This window comes from Taurulus bubalis (assembly GCF_910589615.1).
Source record: "Taurulus bubalis genome assembly, chromosome: 3".
NCBI lineage: Eukaryota > Metazoa > Chordata > Actinopteri > Perciformes > Cottidae > Taurulus > Taurulus bubalis.
Genome location: NC_136591.1, coordinates 16,714,786 through 16,732,807, shown reverse-complemented (window position 1 = coordinate 16,732,807; position 18,022 = coordinate 16,714,786). Strand labels below are relative to the sequence as shown.

The window sequence follows — 18,022 nt, the reverse complement described above, 5'->3', positions numbered from 1 at the left end:
CCTTATCAATCTCCTGATCATCGATGTCCATCAGGTCCAACTCTCCGCTCTCCGACTGCTCGTCTGTAAAAAAAAACAGCACAATAAACACTATTCACCTGTTTACCACCTGTCCACCATGATGTAACCATTACCATGACGTAACCATAACTATGACGTCATACACACCGTCTGGTTTCTCGGCCTCTTCCGGCCCGGTGAAGGTCTGGAAGGTCTGCTGAATGCTCAGGCTGGCTGCATTCGGCAGATTTCCCAGGATGGCAGCCAGGGGAGCGGCTTGACGGTGAGTCCCCTCCCCCTCCTTCTGCTCGCCATCATTAGACTTCTTGCCCTGCCCATGCTCCTCCTCAATCACCTCACACAGGAAGTTCTGGCTCAGGTGTTGGGCGGCGGCTTGGAGATCGGCGTCTTTGACCTCCGGCACGTCGGGTTCAGAAGTCAAAGACGAGACTTCGACGCCATCAGGGTCTGAAAGGCAAGAAGCGAAGAGTCATGACGTGGTTCATATGTGGAGGTGGACTCCGCTGACTCAGGATCAGTACAGACCGATTTCTTTGGCGTAGGCAGCGTAGATTCCTCTAAGTTTAGGCCGGCTCTTCTCCAGCTCTGTCTCGATCTCGTCTTTATAGCAGCTGATCTCTCCTGAAGGACGAAAGCTTTCAGTTTGGCTGAATAGGAAAATAACTGAAACATCTCAATTTGATCAAAATCCTAATAAATCACAGGACGCTCAGTATTTGTTCAAGAGGAACGAGAATGATGTTCCTCTGTCCTCCACTCACTAGTCTTCCTCCACTAAAGACTCTTCCTCCACAAATGCCGTGTTCACACCGGACGCGGCTCGAAAATTCGCGCCGCGTCCCTGCGAAAGTTTACTCACGGGAGTGAAATGAGGGTGTTCACACCAAACGCGAAAAATCGTGGCGCGAAGGGGGCGTGGCTTAGCTCTGTTGCTTGCCTCTGTGAGAGACAAGCGACGAAGCTTTCATATCCGCTATCGACCATGGAATAAATAACCACTAGTTCTGCTTTATATTTGTTGTGGAAGTCCCAAACATATCGGAACATGAAACGCCCTCGTATTTGGGTTCATAACATCCTCCGTAGCCGCACACAGCTCGGTGAATTTCACCGACTCCTCCAGGAACTGCGTCTCGCGTATCTCCGTAAAACGATACCGATTATGCCATCCACCATGGAAATAACCACCAGTTCTTCTTTATACTTTTTGTATAAACTCCACATATGTCAGAACATCAAACTCCATGGTGTCTGGGTTCATAATATTATCCGTAGTCCCACAACAGCGTCTCAATGAAGCCGCTGTCAGCGCTGGTTCAGGCGGAGCAGCAGCAGTTTCAATCAGAAACGGGGAGACGGCGGTGGTGACGGGCAGAGCTTCTCAACGCTGATTGGCTGCCGCAACTTTGCATCACGCGAATTCCCCGCCAGAGTTGGGAGAATTCAACTCACGCGAATTCGCGCCGCGTCCTTCGCTTTGTTCGCCCCAGGTCAAACGTTCTGTTCGCGCCGCCTCAAACGCGTCTATCTCGCCGCGACGCGAATAAATCGCCAATTCGCGTCGCAGCGCGTCTGTGGATTGACTTTACATGTAATCTGGTCGCGCCGCAAATTCGCGCCGCGTCCGGTGTGAAAACGGCATAAGAGTCTTCCTCCACTAAAGAGCGCAGTCATCAAAGAGCTCACAGAAAAGAATAGAGGATGACTAACTCACTGAAGAGCTCTTAGTCGACTGAGATCAAAAGACCAATCGGTCGACCAATTGAATGAGGTAAACTCCTCATATCTTTTTATGGGATTATAAACTGACCTTCGACCTCATCCAGTTTCCTGGCCAGCTCGTGTTCCAGCTGCAGAAGAAGAGTAAAAAAGGATTGGTCATTGGCGAACTCACCTATCGGCAGCTAATCAGAGACAGAGGGATCTACCTGCTGCATCTTGACTTTGTGCTGTCCGGCGGTGAATGAGGGTGGATCACATTCCTGCTCCAAATCTACTTTCATGAACTCATCAATGGTCAACTGACTGGTGGGCGTGTCTTCAAACTCTGTTAATCTGTAAAGAGGGAGAGAGAATGCTGTAATCTACAGTGATCTATTGCAATTCACTGGGATCTACTGTATTTCAATGCCATCTAAAGTGATCTACAGCAATCCACTGTGATCTACTGTATTCCACTGTCATCTAAAGTGATCTACTTTCATCTACAGTGATATACTGCACTCCACTGGGATCTACTGCAATCCAGTGTATTCCACTGTCATCTAAATTTGTCTAACGTGATCCACTGGGATTTACTGAATTCCACTGTCATCTAAAGTGATCTACTGCAATCCATTGGGATCCACTGCAATCCAGTGTATTCCACTGTCATCTAAAGTGGTATAAAGTGATCCACTGGGATTACATACCTACTTTCATCTAAAAGGATCTACTGCACTCCACTGAGATCAACTGTAGTGTAATGTGATCTACTGTCATCTAAAGTAATCGAATGCAATACACTGGGATCGACTGTATTGATGTACGTGACTAACTGTAGCCCACTACGATTTCTCGCTCTCTAAAGTGATCTACTATTGTCGTCCACTGTGATCTCCTATGGCCTGACGGGATCTTGTGTGATCTACTGCAGTCCACTGGGATCTTCTATGATCTGAAGTGATCTAGTGTGATCTACTGCTCTCACCTCTTCCTCAGAGTGGTTTGGCAGACCTTCACAACACTGATCACATCCTTCACTGTACGACGAAACTTATGCATCCGAGCTGCCACCAGGAGAGCTGAGGAGGAGCAGGAGATGGAGGAGGAAGACAAGTGTTTACCATTAAGGCTACACCACCAGGACCAGCTATAAAGCTGGTTCATGCTCGCTACATGACTTTGCACCATCAGACGCCGACAGGTGGCGAAAATGAAGAACTTTGAGGAGCTATGAGAAGGACTGTTTGATCAGCACTTCGTCACTTCTGAACGTTTGAGTTATCAGAGCTCTCATTACACTCATGTTGGTTGTGACCATGGTCACGGCGGTCATGTCCTACCTGCTCCACAGAGGCCAGACGGCCGACGGCCTGTGTGCATCCAGTCCCTCTTCATCCTCTGGACCAGACGCAGAGCCGTCATGGACACCTCATGGGTCTGCAGCCCGAACTCCAACATGTGGGCAAAACGAGGGATGTACAGGCAGGGGTCTATGAGGTGTGTGGGGGGGGGGAGACAACTCAACATCATAGAATAAAGACATTTCCATCACAGTGAAGTGGTACTGTCCCTTTAATTAATAATCCATAAACAATGTAACGGACTGAGGGAAATGTTATGTTATAAATTATGTTATGTTCAGGAGGTCAGTGAACGTCTCATGAACTGTGTAGCTGTGAAGCATGCCGGTGATTGGCAGAGCAAGTGAGGTGGGATGTTGTTGTGTTGTGTTACGAGTCGTTCGGAGACGAGGCTATGACCCGGAGCAGAGGTGAAGCATGTTGAGAGGTTTTCACGGTGTTTCCTGTTGTTTGGCGTAGGCTACGGCCCACAGTAGCCTGTTCTGTTTTGTCCTTAATAAACACACTACAAGCCATCTAACGTCTTGTAGCTTTCCTGACCCAGGGTCGCAACAATAATTACATCAATTAAGAGGAAGAAGTTACATCATTCATTCATTCATAATTTAATTAGATCTAATTATTTTTTCAGATGGCAGATGGCTGAAGTTCACTTTGTCGTCGGTCCTTCGGGAGACACTCGGAGAATTCCTGCTCACAAGGTGAGGTGTCATGTGACTGAGTTCCTGTTCACAAGGTGAGGCATCATATGACTGAATTCCTGCTCACAAGTTGAGGCATCATGTGACCTGGATCTACTTCTTGTGTTTCAGTACGTCCTGGCGGTGGGCAGCTCAGTGTTTGGGGCCATGTTTTATGGAGATCTGGCAGAGGGTCAGTCTGAGATCCACATCCCTGACGTGGAGCCAGCCGCTTTCCTTATCCTGTTAAAGTGAGTCCAGTCTGGAGACCAGTTCAGGGAGAAGAGGTCTGTGGAGACCCCTGGACCTTCCTTAGGCACCATCTGTCGGTTAGAGAGCCAGCTAGCTTGGAGTTAGCTGCAAAACCGGGATCTTTGAGGTAGTTTCAGGGTACCCTTTTAAAGAGGGTTTAGACATGTCTTACTCTAGGATCCTTCGACTAAGAACAGGAGTAGAAGGAGTTCATTAATACCAGGCTCATTCTACCACCTGAGCTTCAGCTGCCCCTCCCATAGTCCTTCAGAAAGGTTTGGAGGAAGGACCACGGTTCTAGACAGTCCAGTTTGTATCCTACTGAGGGCTCCAGTGGTCCTGGATGGGATTTCAGGTGCTGATTGGATCAATACATTGCAAAAGGCTGGACTCCCAGACAATCCGGTGTGTGACTGTCCCGGTCCCCTGGACGTTGTTTGTTTGTGGCTGGAGGTGTAGCACAGGAAGGGAAGAAGTTGTGTGACCGACGTGCAGAGCGACATAAGTTCAGTCCAGGGGACCAGGTTCTAGCCCTTAGGCCTATGGGGGGTTCGCCATTTCAGGCTAGGTACACAGGTCCATACACAGTCACTGAGAAAGTTTCGGAGTTGAATAAAACCATTTCAACGCCAGAACGTAGGAAGGTCAAGCTTCTCTGCCATGTAAATCTCCTGAAACCGTACTACAGGCGTGTAGTGGACACTGGCTTGGGTCAGGTGGTGGGAAATGGTGTTCATCCGGCTCTTGCGATAGCTTCAGAGGTTTTGTTGGATGCATACCTGCAAACTTGTCACCTTTCGGCGAAATTCGCCGTTATGAAATGAAAATATGTCATCCACGTGAATCGTGTAGATCCGAAGAGTTTTTGTTTTTGGGAGGGGGGGGGGGGGGGGGGTTAACTGACCGGCGTGTGTGAGATTGGAGTGAGACGCGGAAAAAAACTGAGGTCGTGATCATCTTAGCAATAGAAGATCTTTGACGTGTCGAGTCTTGGCCAATCAGCGTAAAGATGTCTATAGCGGCTTCATTTCCCTCCCACCAGTTTTTTAATGGCAAGCTAGTCCGCTTGCTAACACGTTAGCTAACGTTGTTGGAGAAACAGCGAGTGAGATTACTGGCAGCGGCGAGTCCGTGACAGTGTGTGGCGTCAGCCAGGTGAGCGGCGACTCAGCGGCACTGGCGGTTCTACCTACTGACACTTACCTACATATAAGGAGAGGACAAGTGGAGATTTTATCCAACTTTTATTTAAATAAAAAAAAACGAAATGAGTTTCCTCCGTAGGGTGGCCGGGCTCCTGTTTATATTTAAGGGTTTAAGATCTACGTGTAGAAAAAAGTGCATCCTCCAGTTAATATAGTTATGCGGTTATAATGTTGTCACACAGAGAGAGGTGTGCATTTTCAGGTTTACCTGGTGGAAACATTATTCCAGTGTTCTAGACTAACAGTGACGTCTCCTCAAAGTAAAGTGGTACAACAGTATGACATAATATGGTCAAATAAAAATAAAAAGGCTAGTACATTATACATATTATTGCATATAAGTGTAATATAATGAAGTGTAATGTAGTAGTAGCAAAACAATATTCAGTATAGTACAGCAGTATTGCATACTGTAAGTATTAAGTCTACAAAATACTATATATATATATATATATATATATATATATATATATATATATATATATATATATATACACACACACTACTGTTCTAGGTGGAAACGTGTGGTTTTTAATGAAACATGGTCAGCTTCTTGACGAGTGACGCTGTCCGCCCCCCTCATGAGGCCCATTTCCAGCAACTATCACTCCAGTGTTCTAATGGTACATTGTGTTTGCTCATCGCATAGAAGACTAATGGATGATTAGAAAACCCTTGTGCAATTATGTTAGCACATCTTAAAACAGCTATGCTGGTGAGAGAAGCTTTACAACTGGCATCCTATGCATAGCATCACATTTGTGGGTTCCATTATACTCTCAAAATGGCCAGAAAAAGAGAACTTTCATGTGAAACCCGCCAGTCTGTTCTTGTTCTTAGAAATGAAGACTATTTCATGCGAGAAATTGCGAAGAAACTGAACATTTGTCTGGGTAACCCCAAACTTTTGAACGGTAGTGTATGTATGTATGTATGTACGTATGTACGTACTTGGGTATTGACAAAAGAAGAAATAAAACCCATAATGATCATAGTTTGTCAGCTTCTCGACGAGTGACGCTGTTCGCCCCCACCCCTTATGAGTTTGCAGGTCTGTGGATGAGGGAGATGGGGTGCCGGAGCCTGATGATAGTCTCCTGTTTAGTGATATTCCTGCACAAACTGAGCAGCACTTCGTATGGATGATTGTAGAGATCAGGTGGGGTCTGCAAAATTTGTTAGCAGAGTCTTTTTGCGTAAAGGGTATTGGCAAGTACCTTTACCGAAACGTGCGCAGGAAATCGCTGCATTTGTCATTTTGATGTCGGTGATCCCTTGGGACACCGACTTTAAGGGGTGACGGTCCCAGTCCCTAATCACTGCAGGTGTGCTTTTGTCAGTAGATTGCATGATGCAGAGCACCTGGTCCGGGAATTGGAACGACATAAAAGCCCTGCACTATTTTTGCTCATGGCGCAGGGTCTGGTGGAGTGATCACAGGCCGTTGTTGCCGTCTTATCTTTGGTTTCCTTGGTTTTCACTGACAAACACCAACACACCATTACACATGCCATTGACATCACTGATGTTACTTACTGCCACACTCCATACAGTTAACTATTTCTTTATGTAAATAAACATCTTACGTTATCCTCAAACTGTTGTCTTTGCCGTATTTGTTATGGCCTAAGAGCCGGGTCATGACAGGTGTGAATCCGACCACACAGTGTGTGTGTGTGTGTGTGTTGGTGTCATGTATGTAGTTTCTCAGCTCCCTGACACGTGTCCCGATCCCGTTTCAGGTACATGTACAGTGATGAGATCGAGTTGGAGGCCGACACTGTGCTCGCCACGCTCTACGCTGCCAAGAAGTACATCGTTCCTGCTCTGACGAGGGCCTGCGTCGGCTTTCTGGAGACCAGTCTGGAGGCCAGGAACGCCTCCGTCCTGCTGTCTCAGAGCCGGCTGTTCGAGGAGCCGGAGCTGACGCAAGGCTGCTGGGAGGTGATCAACGCTCAGGCCGAGCTCGCTCTGCAATCTGAAGGCTTACTGCCTCCAGCAAACCCAGACTGGAGTTCCTTCTAGTGAAGCAGGCTGGTCTGGCGCCACAGAGGTGCCACCGCTTTCAGTCCTCGGCCTACCGCAGCAATCAGTGGCGCTACAGGGGGCGCTGCGATAGCATCCAGTTCGCAGTGGATCGGCGGATCTTCATGGCCGGACTCGGTCTGTACGGGTCGAGTGGCGGGAAGGCAGAGTACAGCGTTAAGATCGAACTGAAGAGGTAGGCAACCGTTCTGGCCCAAAACCTCACCAAGTTCCTGTCAGACGGATCGAGCAGCACCTTCTCTGTGTGGTTCGAACACCCGGTAAAGGTGGAACAGGATATCTTCTACACGGTCAGCGCCGTCCTGGATGGAAACAAGCTGAGTTACTTTGGTCAGGAGGGGATGACCGAGGTGCAGTGTGGAAAAGTGACCTTCCAATTTCAGTGTTCATCAGACAGCACCAACGGAACCGGTGTGCAGGGGGGGCAGATCCCTGAACTGGTCTTCTACTGCTGAATCAGAACCTGACGGGCTTTAATCAATCAGAAAACCTGTGAGAGTGAAGTCAGTTGGAACAACGAGCTGCACAGACACAAGCTCTGATTCACGGTCCAGGTGGAACTGGAAGCTGATTGGTTTGTCTGTGCTTCTTAAAGGAAATTATAAATAACCATTAAAGTTGAATTAACTGAAACTAAAACTCTGTTGTTTCTTCTTTGAGGTGAAGTCCTGCTGGAAGGACTCGGAACATGTTTGATGTGGTACTTGGGAAATGTAGTAAATGCACCTTGAAAAGCCTTTTTTGGGCATTTCTTCTTTAGTTTAGTGATGATGTGTTGAAGTGTGATTGCCTCTGTTGCTCCATAAAGAGACAGTTTAACCTTCTGTTGCTCCATAAAGAGACAGTTTAACCTTCTGTTGCTCCGTAAAGAGACCGTTTAACCTTCAGTTGCTCCTTAAAGAGACCTTTTAGCAGTGGTGGGCCGTCAGGGCCTGCTAACTTTTTGTAAATCTGCAGTCGTATTTAATCATAAACGAGCCACCGCGCTGTTGTTGCTGCTGGTCGAGCCGGGACTGGGGCTGGTCCCGCCTCTCCCCGCGCCAAGGTGCCAGCAGCTGCTGGTAATGTCTTGTGTGTGCAGAGTTTTAGCCAACATCAACGCTGTCTACAAGAAGGGGATGAGTCGACTCTTATTCCTGAGGAAGATTCGATCCTTCAATGTGTGCAGCAAGATGCTGGAGATGTTCTACCAGTCAGTTGTGGCCAGCGCCCTGTACTTCTCCATTGTCTGCTGGGGGAGCAGCATTGGAGCCGGTGACACCAACAGACTTAACAAGCTAGTTAAGAAGGCCGGCTCCATCATCGGCTGCAAGCAGGAGTATCTGGAGCAGGTGGTGGAGAGGAGGACGCTGAAGAAACCTTTGTCCATATTGGACAACCCGGACCACCCTCTCCACCACCTACTGCAGGGTCAGTGGAGCACTTTCTCCAAGAGATTCCTCACGTTCCGCTGCAACAAAGACCGCGACAGGAGAACATTCCTGCCTACGGCAATACGACTTTACAACAAGTCACCGCTTGCTAGATCCTCTGTGAATTAATTCATCACTGTATACAGTACGTGTATGCTATTACAGTTCACATACATACTTTGCATTTTGCACTATCTATTGTTTACATTTAATTTGCTTAATTAATGAATACACTCTGCGGCTGTAAATATATTTCATTCCAGTTAATTGTATTCTATTCTTTTGTGTGCGTGTATATATATATATATATATATATATATTTATATATATATATATATATATATATATATATATATATATATATATACGTTTATAATTTACTTTATTTTATTTGTATATATCTTTCATCCCTGTTGCTTCTTTATATATTTTATCTTTTATCTTGTGTGTTTATTTGTATCTTCAAGTTGTACGGCGCTACTATGACAAGAAATTTCCCCTTGGGGATTAAAAAAGTGTATATATATAGAGAGAGATATATCTAATCCCCCAGAGTCTCATTTTCGAAAAAACGGCACCTTAATTATCTCTGCAACCACATGATTGTTTAATTTCATTTCAATTGCTAGAATACCGTAATCCTTGTGAGAAGAGACCTATGGTTTTAAAAAAGAAACCGTTAATAAAGCACCTGTTTTTCTCGTCAAAGTGGTTAAAATAGCTCCGCAGGTCAGTCCACGCACACCATATTGAGTGGGCCGGTCTGACCCTGATGTGGACTGTACGGCACTGAGGGCCTAGGTCGAAAACGCATGGCCTGCCACTGCCTTTTAGAGAAGTGAACAAACGTTCTTACCGATGGCCGGAGCGTTGATGCAGAGCTCACGAGCCAACAGCAGAAATGTTTTCCCCAGAATGTAAACATTCACCTGCAAACATGAAAGTAAAAGTTATGACTGCAGTTTATATAAATCTGTAGGTCTCTGCTGGTCACTGCTGGTCTGAGGTAAGTCCTACCTGCAGCAGGTCACTCAGGTCCAGCAACATGTCTGAAGCACAGTTCAGGAAAACCTTGTGGAGGTCAAAGGTCACCGTGAGGTCCTGACATTAAACTTCAAACAACTCAAACCGTCACACAAAGGATACGTGGCGTCCCCTCAGTGCGACACACCAGGTAGAGGCAGGCAGCGATGACGTGCTCCGTCTTGCGTCCTCGCGTCAGGTGTTTACTGACAACCATCTTGAAGAAGTTGAAGGCCGTGTCCAGACAGTGCTGGTTCAGTTGCAGCTGACTGCCCAGCTGTTGGATCTGACGCTTACCTGGACACACATAGGGTTGATCATCAGGAGGAGGAGGAGGAGGAGGAGGAGGGTGGTAGTAGTAGTAGTAGTACTCACCGCCCTGCAGGGTCTGGGCTCTGGACTCTTTTCCAACACTGGTGTGAAAACCAGAACCAAGAAGGGGAGCCTTAACTGGACCTGCAGACCAAAACACCATGAGGTCATTTAATCCACATCTCAGAGTCCATTCACACCATGAGATAATGTATTATCATATTTTCATGTATATTAATGATGATTATATTCCATATAGCTGGTGTCATTTCCTGTGAAACAGACTGGAGGTCAGTCAGGAGCAGGTCAGAGGCTAAGGTCACTAGTGAAATTGGTGACAAACCTCTTAGCGCTGTCCGTTCCGTGGATGTACACTGCACGTGCACTGTACAGTGTACACTTGAGATTTATAATTAGTTAGAAAGCTACGCTTATTCTTGGGATTCCAACCATCACAACCATTTCAAGATCGGACAACCACAGCAGCTACAGTTAACGTGAATGTCAGACAACAACAAACAAACAAAATCAATCAAAATCTAGGCAACTTACCGATGACGCCTCATATTGATCCATAAATCGATAACATTCCAACAACAACGATGTTGTTAAATCGTAAAAAGGTCCAATAAAAAAAATCCCATAAAAGATTTAGTCCAAAACACGTAATTACATCCATAAATATCCACAAACTGGTGTTGCATCATTTCATATCAGCTGGAAGATATGAAACAAGATTTCTTTGTTTCCACATGCAAAACAAGTTTGCATGAGAGCACAGGCGAAAGCTTACTATCAAAATAGGCTCGTTCGAGATGAGCCAGTTCTGCGCAGAATCGATCGCCGGCGATCGATGCGCAATGCATGCTGGTTTGATTTGTGTCCAACTTGGTCCCGACTTGCTCTGACGCCACGCACACGTGGTCAACGTTATTCTCACGAGAGCTAGGCGGCCGTCGATTTTAGAGCCAGGCGCCGCAGTAGCTCTCCACCGACTGCGTGGCCCAGTGCATGATGGGAAATGCCTGGCTGTCGCCACATCAGAGAGCTGATCGGCTCTTATATCTGACAGCAAACATCACGTGTTGTAGAAAATCCTTATTTTATGTGTAGTTATAATACTTAACACTGGATTGTTGACTATTAGTCTCAGGTTTAATCTAAAAACATATTCTTGTGTGGTTGATAATACAAAATCGCAGTTTTTTGACAACGCCTCATGCTGCGTCCACCTGCTCTCGTCTGGATTCCAGGCGAGGCGCAGCTCTTACGAAGAAACCTAATGTCCTAAATGTTTCATATTTTATATTTTGTACAGTGTTCTCATATATTTTTTTTTTTCTCTTTCCTGTTATAGTGTTTTTTCTTATTTTATTTTCCAAAACTGTTGACTCAGAGAGCCTTGCACAAAAAAATCCAATGAGTTTGGACTGTTGGTCTAGGCACAAATGGCTAAATAAAAACCTTGAACCTTGAACCTTGAGGAGCTTCATGTCCTGAATGACAGGCTACACTAGCCAACGAGAGACCACGGGGGGGGGGGGAGCTTCAGAGTGTTACCTTTCAAAAGAGACCAAGACCATGCATTTACTCCAAATGGTTCAATTACAGCTTGCAATTTACTTTGAGTAGTACTTCATAGGCACATTTTACAGGAACGCTAAGAGGGTCATTACTTGCTGCAATCAGACTCAACCAGCCTCAGCTTAGACTGGCGCCTCTGTTACCTTGACAACCAGGTGATTAGTTCACCTGGCTGTAGAGGGAAAGCTTTTTCTCCACAAAGACACAAACAAGAGACAGAGAGTTTCTGCTGCTACAACATGAAAATTGCTTTCATCATCGGGTGAGTTCTACAAATCCCACCTGGACAGGTAAAACAGACCTCACCAGGTAACACAACTAATCCCACCTGGACAGGTAAAACAGACCTCACCAGGTAACACAACTAATCCCACCTGGACAGGTAAAACAGACCTCACCAGGTAACACAACTAATCCTACATGGACAGGTAAAACAGACCTCACCAGGTAACACAACTAATCCTACATGGACAGGTAAAACAGACCTCACCAGGTAACACAACTAATCCTACATGGACAGGTGAAACACATCTCACCAGGTAACACAACTAATCCTACATGGACAGGTAAAACAAAAACTGCACCTCCACTATTTCTTTTCAGATGTATCATTATCTGCAGCAAGTTCACAGAAAAAACTACAGCTGAAGGTCTACTGGAAGGTAAACTGGTTTTACTGGTTCATTTAGTCTTCACTGGTGGGTGCATAGGGTCTTTGGTGGTGATTGAAGTGTTGCTTGGATGGTTTTAAATGAGGCTATTTTTTATCACTTTTTTTTTTAGAGCCACAAACTGTAATTTTAAGAATATTGATGACTTTCTGAATAGTCCATGTTTTTAAGGCTAATAAATTGTAGCCGACATAGCTTATATTTTCTGTCAGGTTCTGTGGATGGTGTTGTTCAGTCAGAGTGTCGGGACCGTTACCTGTGGATCCACGTGACCTCGGCACAGACTCCTCGCTTCGAGGCTGTAGGTCAGTGCTCCATGTTGACACTTCTGTAGTACTTGATAACGCCTGTCCAACGGTTTACCTGTCCATCTCTGTCCTGTAATGTTAGTCCTGAACTGACCACAGCGGTCACTGCGTCTATTCTGATGTAGATGGAAACGGCGTGCACTCAATTAGTGAGGATGGTGCCCCGAGCTGTGGTTATACCATCAGCACCTTCAAGATGGATGGCTTCACCACCTTCAGAGCTTCATACTACTCTTGCTTCACCCACAGTCAGGTAGCTCCACGTCCTCAAAACCCAGTCGCAGCCAGGTAGCTCCACTGTATTATTTCTGGACTACAGGAGTCTGGACTGAGTGCTGATTCTATTTTCCAGAATGACGAGGTGTTCACCTTCAGCTTTAATGTGAAAGTGAAGGATTCTGGTGGAATGTGGATCAGCCGGCCTGTTTCTGCAGTGTGTGCTGGTCTGATCTGGACTCACAGAGAGATCACTTGTGAGGAGGACTACATGGAGGTCAGAACCACTACTACTACTACTACTACTACTACTACTACTACTACTATTGGGAGTTGTTTCTAATTACATGAAGTATTGAAATAGATGAGTCTAAACTAAAAGTCTTTGTCTTAACTGGCCTCACAATTGGATTATGATTCACTTGTAAAAAAAATCTCTGTTCGATCCGGAATTTTCTGTAATTCTGGACATGGCTACTTTCATTAAGCAGATGAATCTTATTGTAGTGGTACATGTCTGTGATGTAAAACGATGCATCTAATCATTACTAGTCTGTGAAACGCAGTCCTTAAACATAACAAAAAACAATCGTAGGGTTTTCACATCGCAGTTTTCTGGGCTGGGACATCTCACACTGCACTAATGATCTTAGCAGCTAGTGGCCCTTCCTCTCTCATAGCTCCCCTACTTGGTTCAAGTCACTGCATTTCCTGACAGGCTTTGCAACACCAAGGGACGAAGAGCAGCTAAGATTAGAAGGGAGAGCAAGGCGTTAACAGACTGCTGACACTCGCTGTGGATGAGCCCCGGTAGACTTAAACCGAGCTGGAATGAAACCGAACTTGAGAAATTGCCACACCTCTGTTGTAAGACTGGTTTTAAGGCTGGGTTCATGATGTCATCCAGGTAAATGTGGACAGAGAGTCTTCATGTGGAGGTCAGCGGGGGGATGGTGGACAGATGTGGCAGGCCGCCTTCTCTCAGGTAAAATCACACCAGCAAGCACCTCAGGGACATTAAGTCCCATGTGACAGTTTCCACAGTGGAATAAGTCCTTATTTGGCCCCTCTTCCTGCACTTGCATCAGGTGATTTTTGAATGTTTGAAAACCAGGACCCAGGTTGGTACAGTGATGCTTTCTTCAGCTGAGGTTTATGGATACTATGTATTTATCTGTAGCAGGGTATGATTAACTCACTTCCTAGCACAGGCAGGGAGATCCTAAATGTTTCAACCACCTGGTCAGCTGGTAATATTGTTAACCTAGTTGGATCTGTTGCGTCTTTTTAAATCGCTTCTAAAACTTGCATTAATTGAAAAATCTTTTTAATGGTAAGCACAACTATCAAAAAAAAGTTATCCTTTGAGTACTTGTTTTTTTTTAAAGTTGACACATTTGGTTTGTGGTGTTCAGGTGCAGAGGATGGCCAATCCTGCCTGGCAGCTGATGTTCCTACAGAGTGATGGTCAGGTTTCCTTCATGTCTGTCAGTGAAGCCCAAAGGTGGGGCTACAGCCTGACCTCCACGGCCCAGAGGGCGGTGCTGCGCTCTCGGTACAAACGGCCACATGCTGAGATTGCAATGGTGGGTAACTATGTAGGCCAGGGGTGTCAAACTAATTTTAGCTAAGGGGCCACATGCTGCCCATTTTGATCTCAAGTGGGCCGGACCAGTAAAATCATAGCATAATAACGTGTAACTAATGACAATATTTCTGTTTAAATCATTGGTGAAGCTTTTTGGATGATAAACGCTATTTTAAGGTATTTCTACAATAAACTAGGAACATAAAGACCAAAAATTCAGACATCAGCCCACTGTTTATCTGCCTGGGCTCTCCTCTGCAGATTCCCGTGCAGTTAGGCAATATCTTTAGTGATGTCAGTGCTCTAATCAATTGCGACTGTGGCTCAATGATAAGCATGCCTGTCTTACAATCAGAGGATCAGTGGTCAAGCCCCGGCGCAGCTAGTTTTATTCTTTTCCTGCAATTTTAACAATTATCCCGCGTGCCGGACTGGACCCCCTGGCGGGCCGTAGCCACGGGCTGTATGTTTGACACCCCTGATGTAGGCAGACATACTAAGGTCCAGAGCCCTATCTTGTTTCCATGGAGATTAATTGTGGAATGTGTTAAATGGTCAAATATTTCAGTGTATTTCTGAACGGTTAAGAGTACTACACCTGAGGAGCCACATATTGTCAGTGGATAACACTAAAGCCTGCATATTCTGTGCATTACCAAACCATCAATAAGAGTAACATCAAAACTGTTGACTTTCTGGAATTAACTAAAAGTTTTTGAAAATGTAAAACTTGAGTGTAAGGTGGTAAAACGGAAATCATTATTTTAAATAAAATCTTCATGATTATCGTCAGGTGGACGGCGTCCCCGTGGAGGTGGTCCGGGTTTCTCTGTTTACGAAGCAGAAGATGATGGTGGTGATCATCGACATGACCATGGCCTGCACAGTCAGTAGGTTCTCCCATACAATCCCACCTGAACTGGAAGCTGGTTTTCGGCTGATAGTTAACCGGTGTTGACGTGATTCTGTTGATCCTACCTCAGATCCGGGTTCTTTCGACGGCGCTCGGCTGCTGTGGGACATCCCCCTGGTGGTGACCTTTTTGGTCGGGGAGGGAGCAGGTTTTGAAAGCCGTAGCCTTAGTCTGGGGGTGGAGGGAGTTCTGCTCGACAAACCCACTGCCACAGCCAGAGGAATCAGTCTGGTCCAACAAGGATATGTGGTCCAGATTGGGGTTCCTTTTGGGGCGGAGGGCGGCTACAGGAAGGTCACTTCAATCCAGCATTTTTTGTTCTGATCAGTTTTACTTCACAAGCAGATGACATCAGCAGATTCTCCATCTGATGGTCAGTTTCTTCTCATCTACAGAGCTTGGTGGTGAATAATGTGTACAAGGAGACGTATGTGATCTTCCTGCTGTACGAACATGTCTTCTCTTTGCTCTATGAAGATGGCAGCACAATTGACACGAAACACCGAATGCTCAGAGTGCTCGACACACCGCTGCTCTGCCGGTCACCCTTTGACCATGACCGTAAGTCTCCCAGTTCTCAGACCAGAGGAAGCCCCAGTCCGCCGCTTAAGAACAAGGTTTTACTCTCGCATCCTCTTCCAGGCTGTATTTCACTGCCTCCTGGATCTTCAACAACTCTGTCTTAACTTAATGTGCCTTTTGTAGTATTGACAACATGAATTGAACAAATGTGGATGGTGGCCCACATTTTTGTGTGTGTGTTATATTTATTTATTACACACACAATTACTTTGGTGCCATTGTTGACGGATATCTCTTGATCCAAGTCTTTTCTCTGGCCATCTTCTCCCCTGACTTCTGTTTCTTCCTGCAGAGACTGTGAGTGACCACCAGGTTTTCAGCATCTACCTGGGAAACATTCCTGCTGATGTCATGTTGGAGGAAGTCCTAATTAATGGAAAGCTTATGTCGGAGAGCGCTGAGCGGGGCTACAGCATCAGTCCTGTTGCTCACAGCAATGGCAGCCGAGCCTACGAGCTCCGCTTGCCCTTCGAGAACACAGTCACCCACTGGATGGTGAGCGCTTTGACCAGGAGTTTATCCGTTTGTCTTTCTTGGTGGATTTGGCCTTGAGTTTAGTTTGGCTGAGGGGAACTTGATCTGTCTGGAGTCTTAGCAGAGTTTCTGGCCATCAAGTGCCTCATTTTGGGACTAGTTTGCTCTGATTGTGTTCGTTAGCCTGCGTGTAGCTTGATTTTTGGCCTGAGCTTGAACTGGAGTTGTCCTTATATGGTGACAATGGTTAGATAATCCTTTATTGGTCCCATAGTGTGGAAATTGCAGGATTACAGCAACAAGAGACGAATAGTAAAATACAAGTAATAAATAAAAGTAAACGGGTGTTTATAAATCGTCCCTGTTGTTCATCAGGGACGATGGCTTAGCCATCATCCTCCTGTCTCCCACCACCTCCACCAGGTGATGGCTTAGCATCAGCCTCCTGTCTCCCACCACAGTATCCAGAGGACACCCCAGCACGCTGCTTGCCTTCTTTACCAGCTTGTCCAGTCTCCTGTCAGCCGCCGTGATGCGGCTGCTCCTGTAGACAACTACATAGAAGATGGCTGATGCCACCACATAGTCAACGGAGGTCTTCAGGAGCTCCCTGCACTCCTGAAGACCTCAGTAGACTCTCCCTTTTTTATAAAGTGCGTGTGTGGTCAGTCTAGTCCCGTTTATTGTTCAAGCGAACACCCAGGTTGTGGTAAAATGTCATATGGATGGCACTGCTTTCAACCCCAGAGACAACCTGAACCTATATTTAGTCTCTTCTGAACAGAGCTTAAGTTCAGTTGCAGAGAATGTTCCACTACATTTAGTTCTTCATTTGGTATTTCCTGCTGTGTCGCCTGATTGTGAGGCGTTGGTCTAGTTTGGAAAAGGGCTCAATAATTTAGGCAAGACAAGCGTTTGCTAAATTTGACATGACAAACCAGGGCCCCGTTTCTCGTACCTGGCTTACTGAGTTAGCTGGCTAATTTCCACGTAGCAAGTTTGGAAAAATCACCATAGCAACACATCCAAATCCCTTAACCTGTTCCAGTGCAGACTAACTGAAATTCAGTGGATAAGCTGGCCACTCCCACTGGACAAAAATGCCAGCTCCCTTCCTCAGAGATTGAAGGAGCGATATTAGTTTTATAGGGAGAGAGTTCTTCCAGATCACCAAGATCCGTTCTCACATCGTGATGACTTCCTGTATGAGCGCTATCGACTCTGCCGACAATGAAGAGTCTATTTACGAGACCTTCTCGAGCCGTACATTGAACACCACAGGCGCAGCCGAGCATTGACTGTCTCGCATACTGTATGCATAGACTGGATCACAGCCTTGCACTTTTTTGCAAGTGGTGCATGTTTGTGCACTGTTGGCAATGCAGAGAACATCGAGAAAGCTGCTGCATGCTGTTCGTAAAGTTTATTTAGTGCTTAAGAAACTTATGGATGTGTTGAAAGTACTCAATTATGACGGTGTTATTAGTACACCATACATATCATTATTGTAGAAAATGATTAACGTGGACTCCTAAGAATACAGACTCGCACACAATTTCTTTTCACTGCTTCAATTGATTGAATTTCTGAATATGAATAATGCATACATACTGATCCGCCCATACACATATTCAAACTCCTAGTTATATGGTAATCTACACATGCATGTA

At 45.8% G+C, this 18,022-nt stretch overlaps 2 protein-coding genes across 2 annotated transcripts in view; one reads left to right on the top strand and one right to left on the bottom strand.

Moving 5' to 3' along the window:
* Nucleotides 1-18,022, bottom strand: part of brf1b (BRF1 general transcription factor IIIB subunit b) — a gene marked incomplete at its 5' end in the record, with an annotated part of 33,911 nt that overhangs the window by 8,862 nt on the left and 7,027 nt on the right. Inside the window, 11 exons of the mRNA XM_079216052.1 lie at nucleotides 2-63; nucleotides 169-468; nucleotides 547-642; nucleotides 1,832-1,871; nucleotides 1,950-2,076; nucleotides 2,711-2,804; nucleotides 3,066-3,215; nucleotides 9,538-9,610; nucleotides 9,699-9,730; nucleotides 9,828-10,001; nucleotides 10,080-10,160. Coding sequence (XP_079072178.1) covers nucleotides 2-63; nucleotides 169-468; nucleotides 547-642; nucleotides 1,832-1,871; nucleotides 1,950-2,076; nucleotides 2,711-2,804; nucleotides 3,066-3,215; nucleotides 9,538-9,610; nucleotides 9,699-9,730; nucleotides 9,828-10,001; nucleotides 10,080-10,160 — 1,229 coding nt within the window. The remainder of the gene's footprint in view (nucleotide 1; nucleotides 64-168; nucleotides 469-546; nucleotides 643-1,831; nucleotides 1,872-1,949; nucleotides 2,077-2,710; nucleotides 2,805-3,065; nucleotides 3,216-9,537; nucleotides 9,611-9,698; nucleotides 9,731-9,827; nucleotides 10,002-10,079; nucleotides 10,161-18,022) is intronic.
* Nucleotides 3,725-7,724, top strand: LOC306734018 (BTB/POZ domain-containing protein 6-B-like; the record flags this gene model as incomplete). Its single annotated transcript, XM_079215343.1, is given in 5 exon segments — nucleotides 3,725-3,787; nucleotides 3,899-4,017; nucleotides 6,966-7,203; nucleotides 7,206-7,445; nucleotides 7,449-7,724. Coding segments are annotated over 5 exon segments (936 nt in total).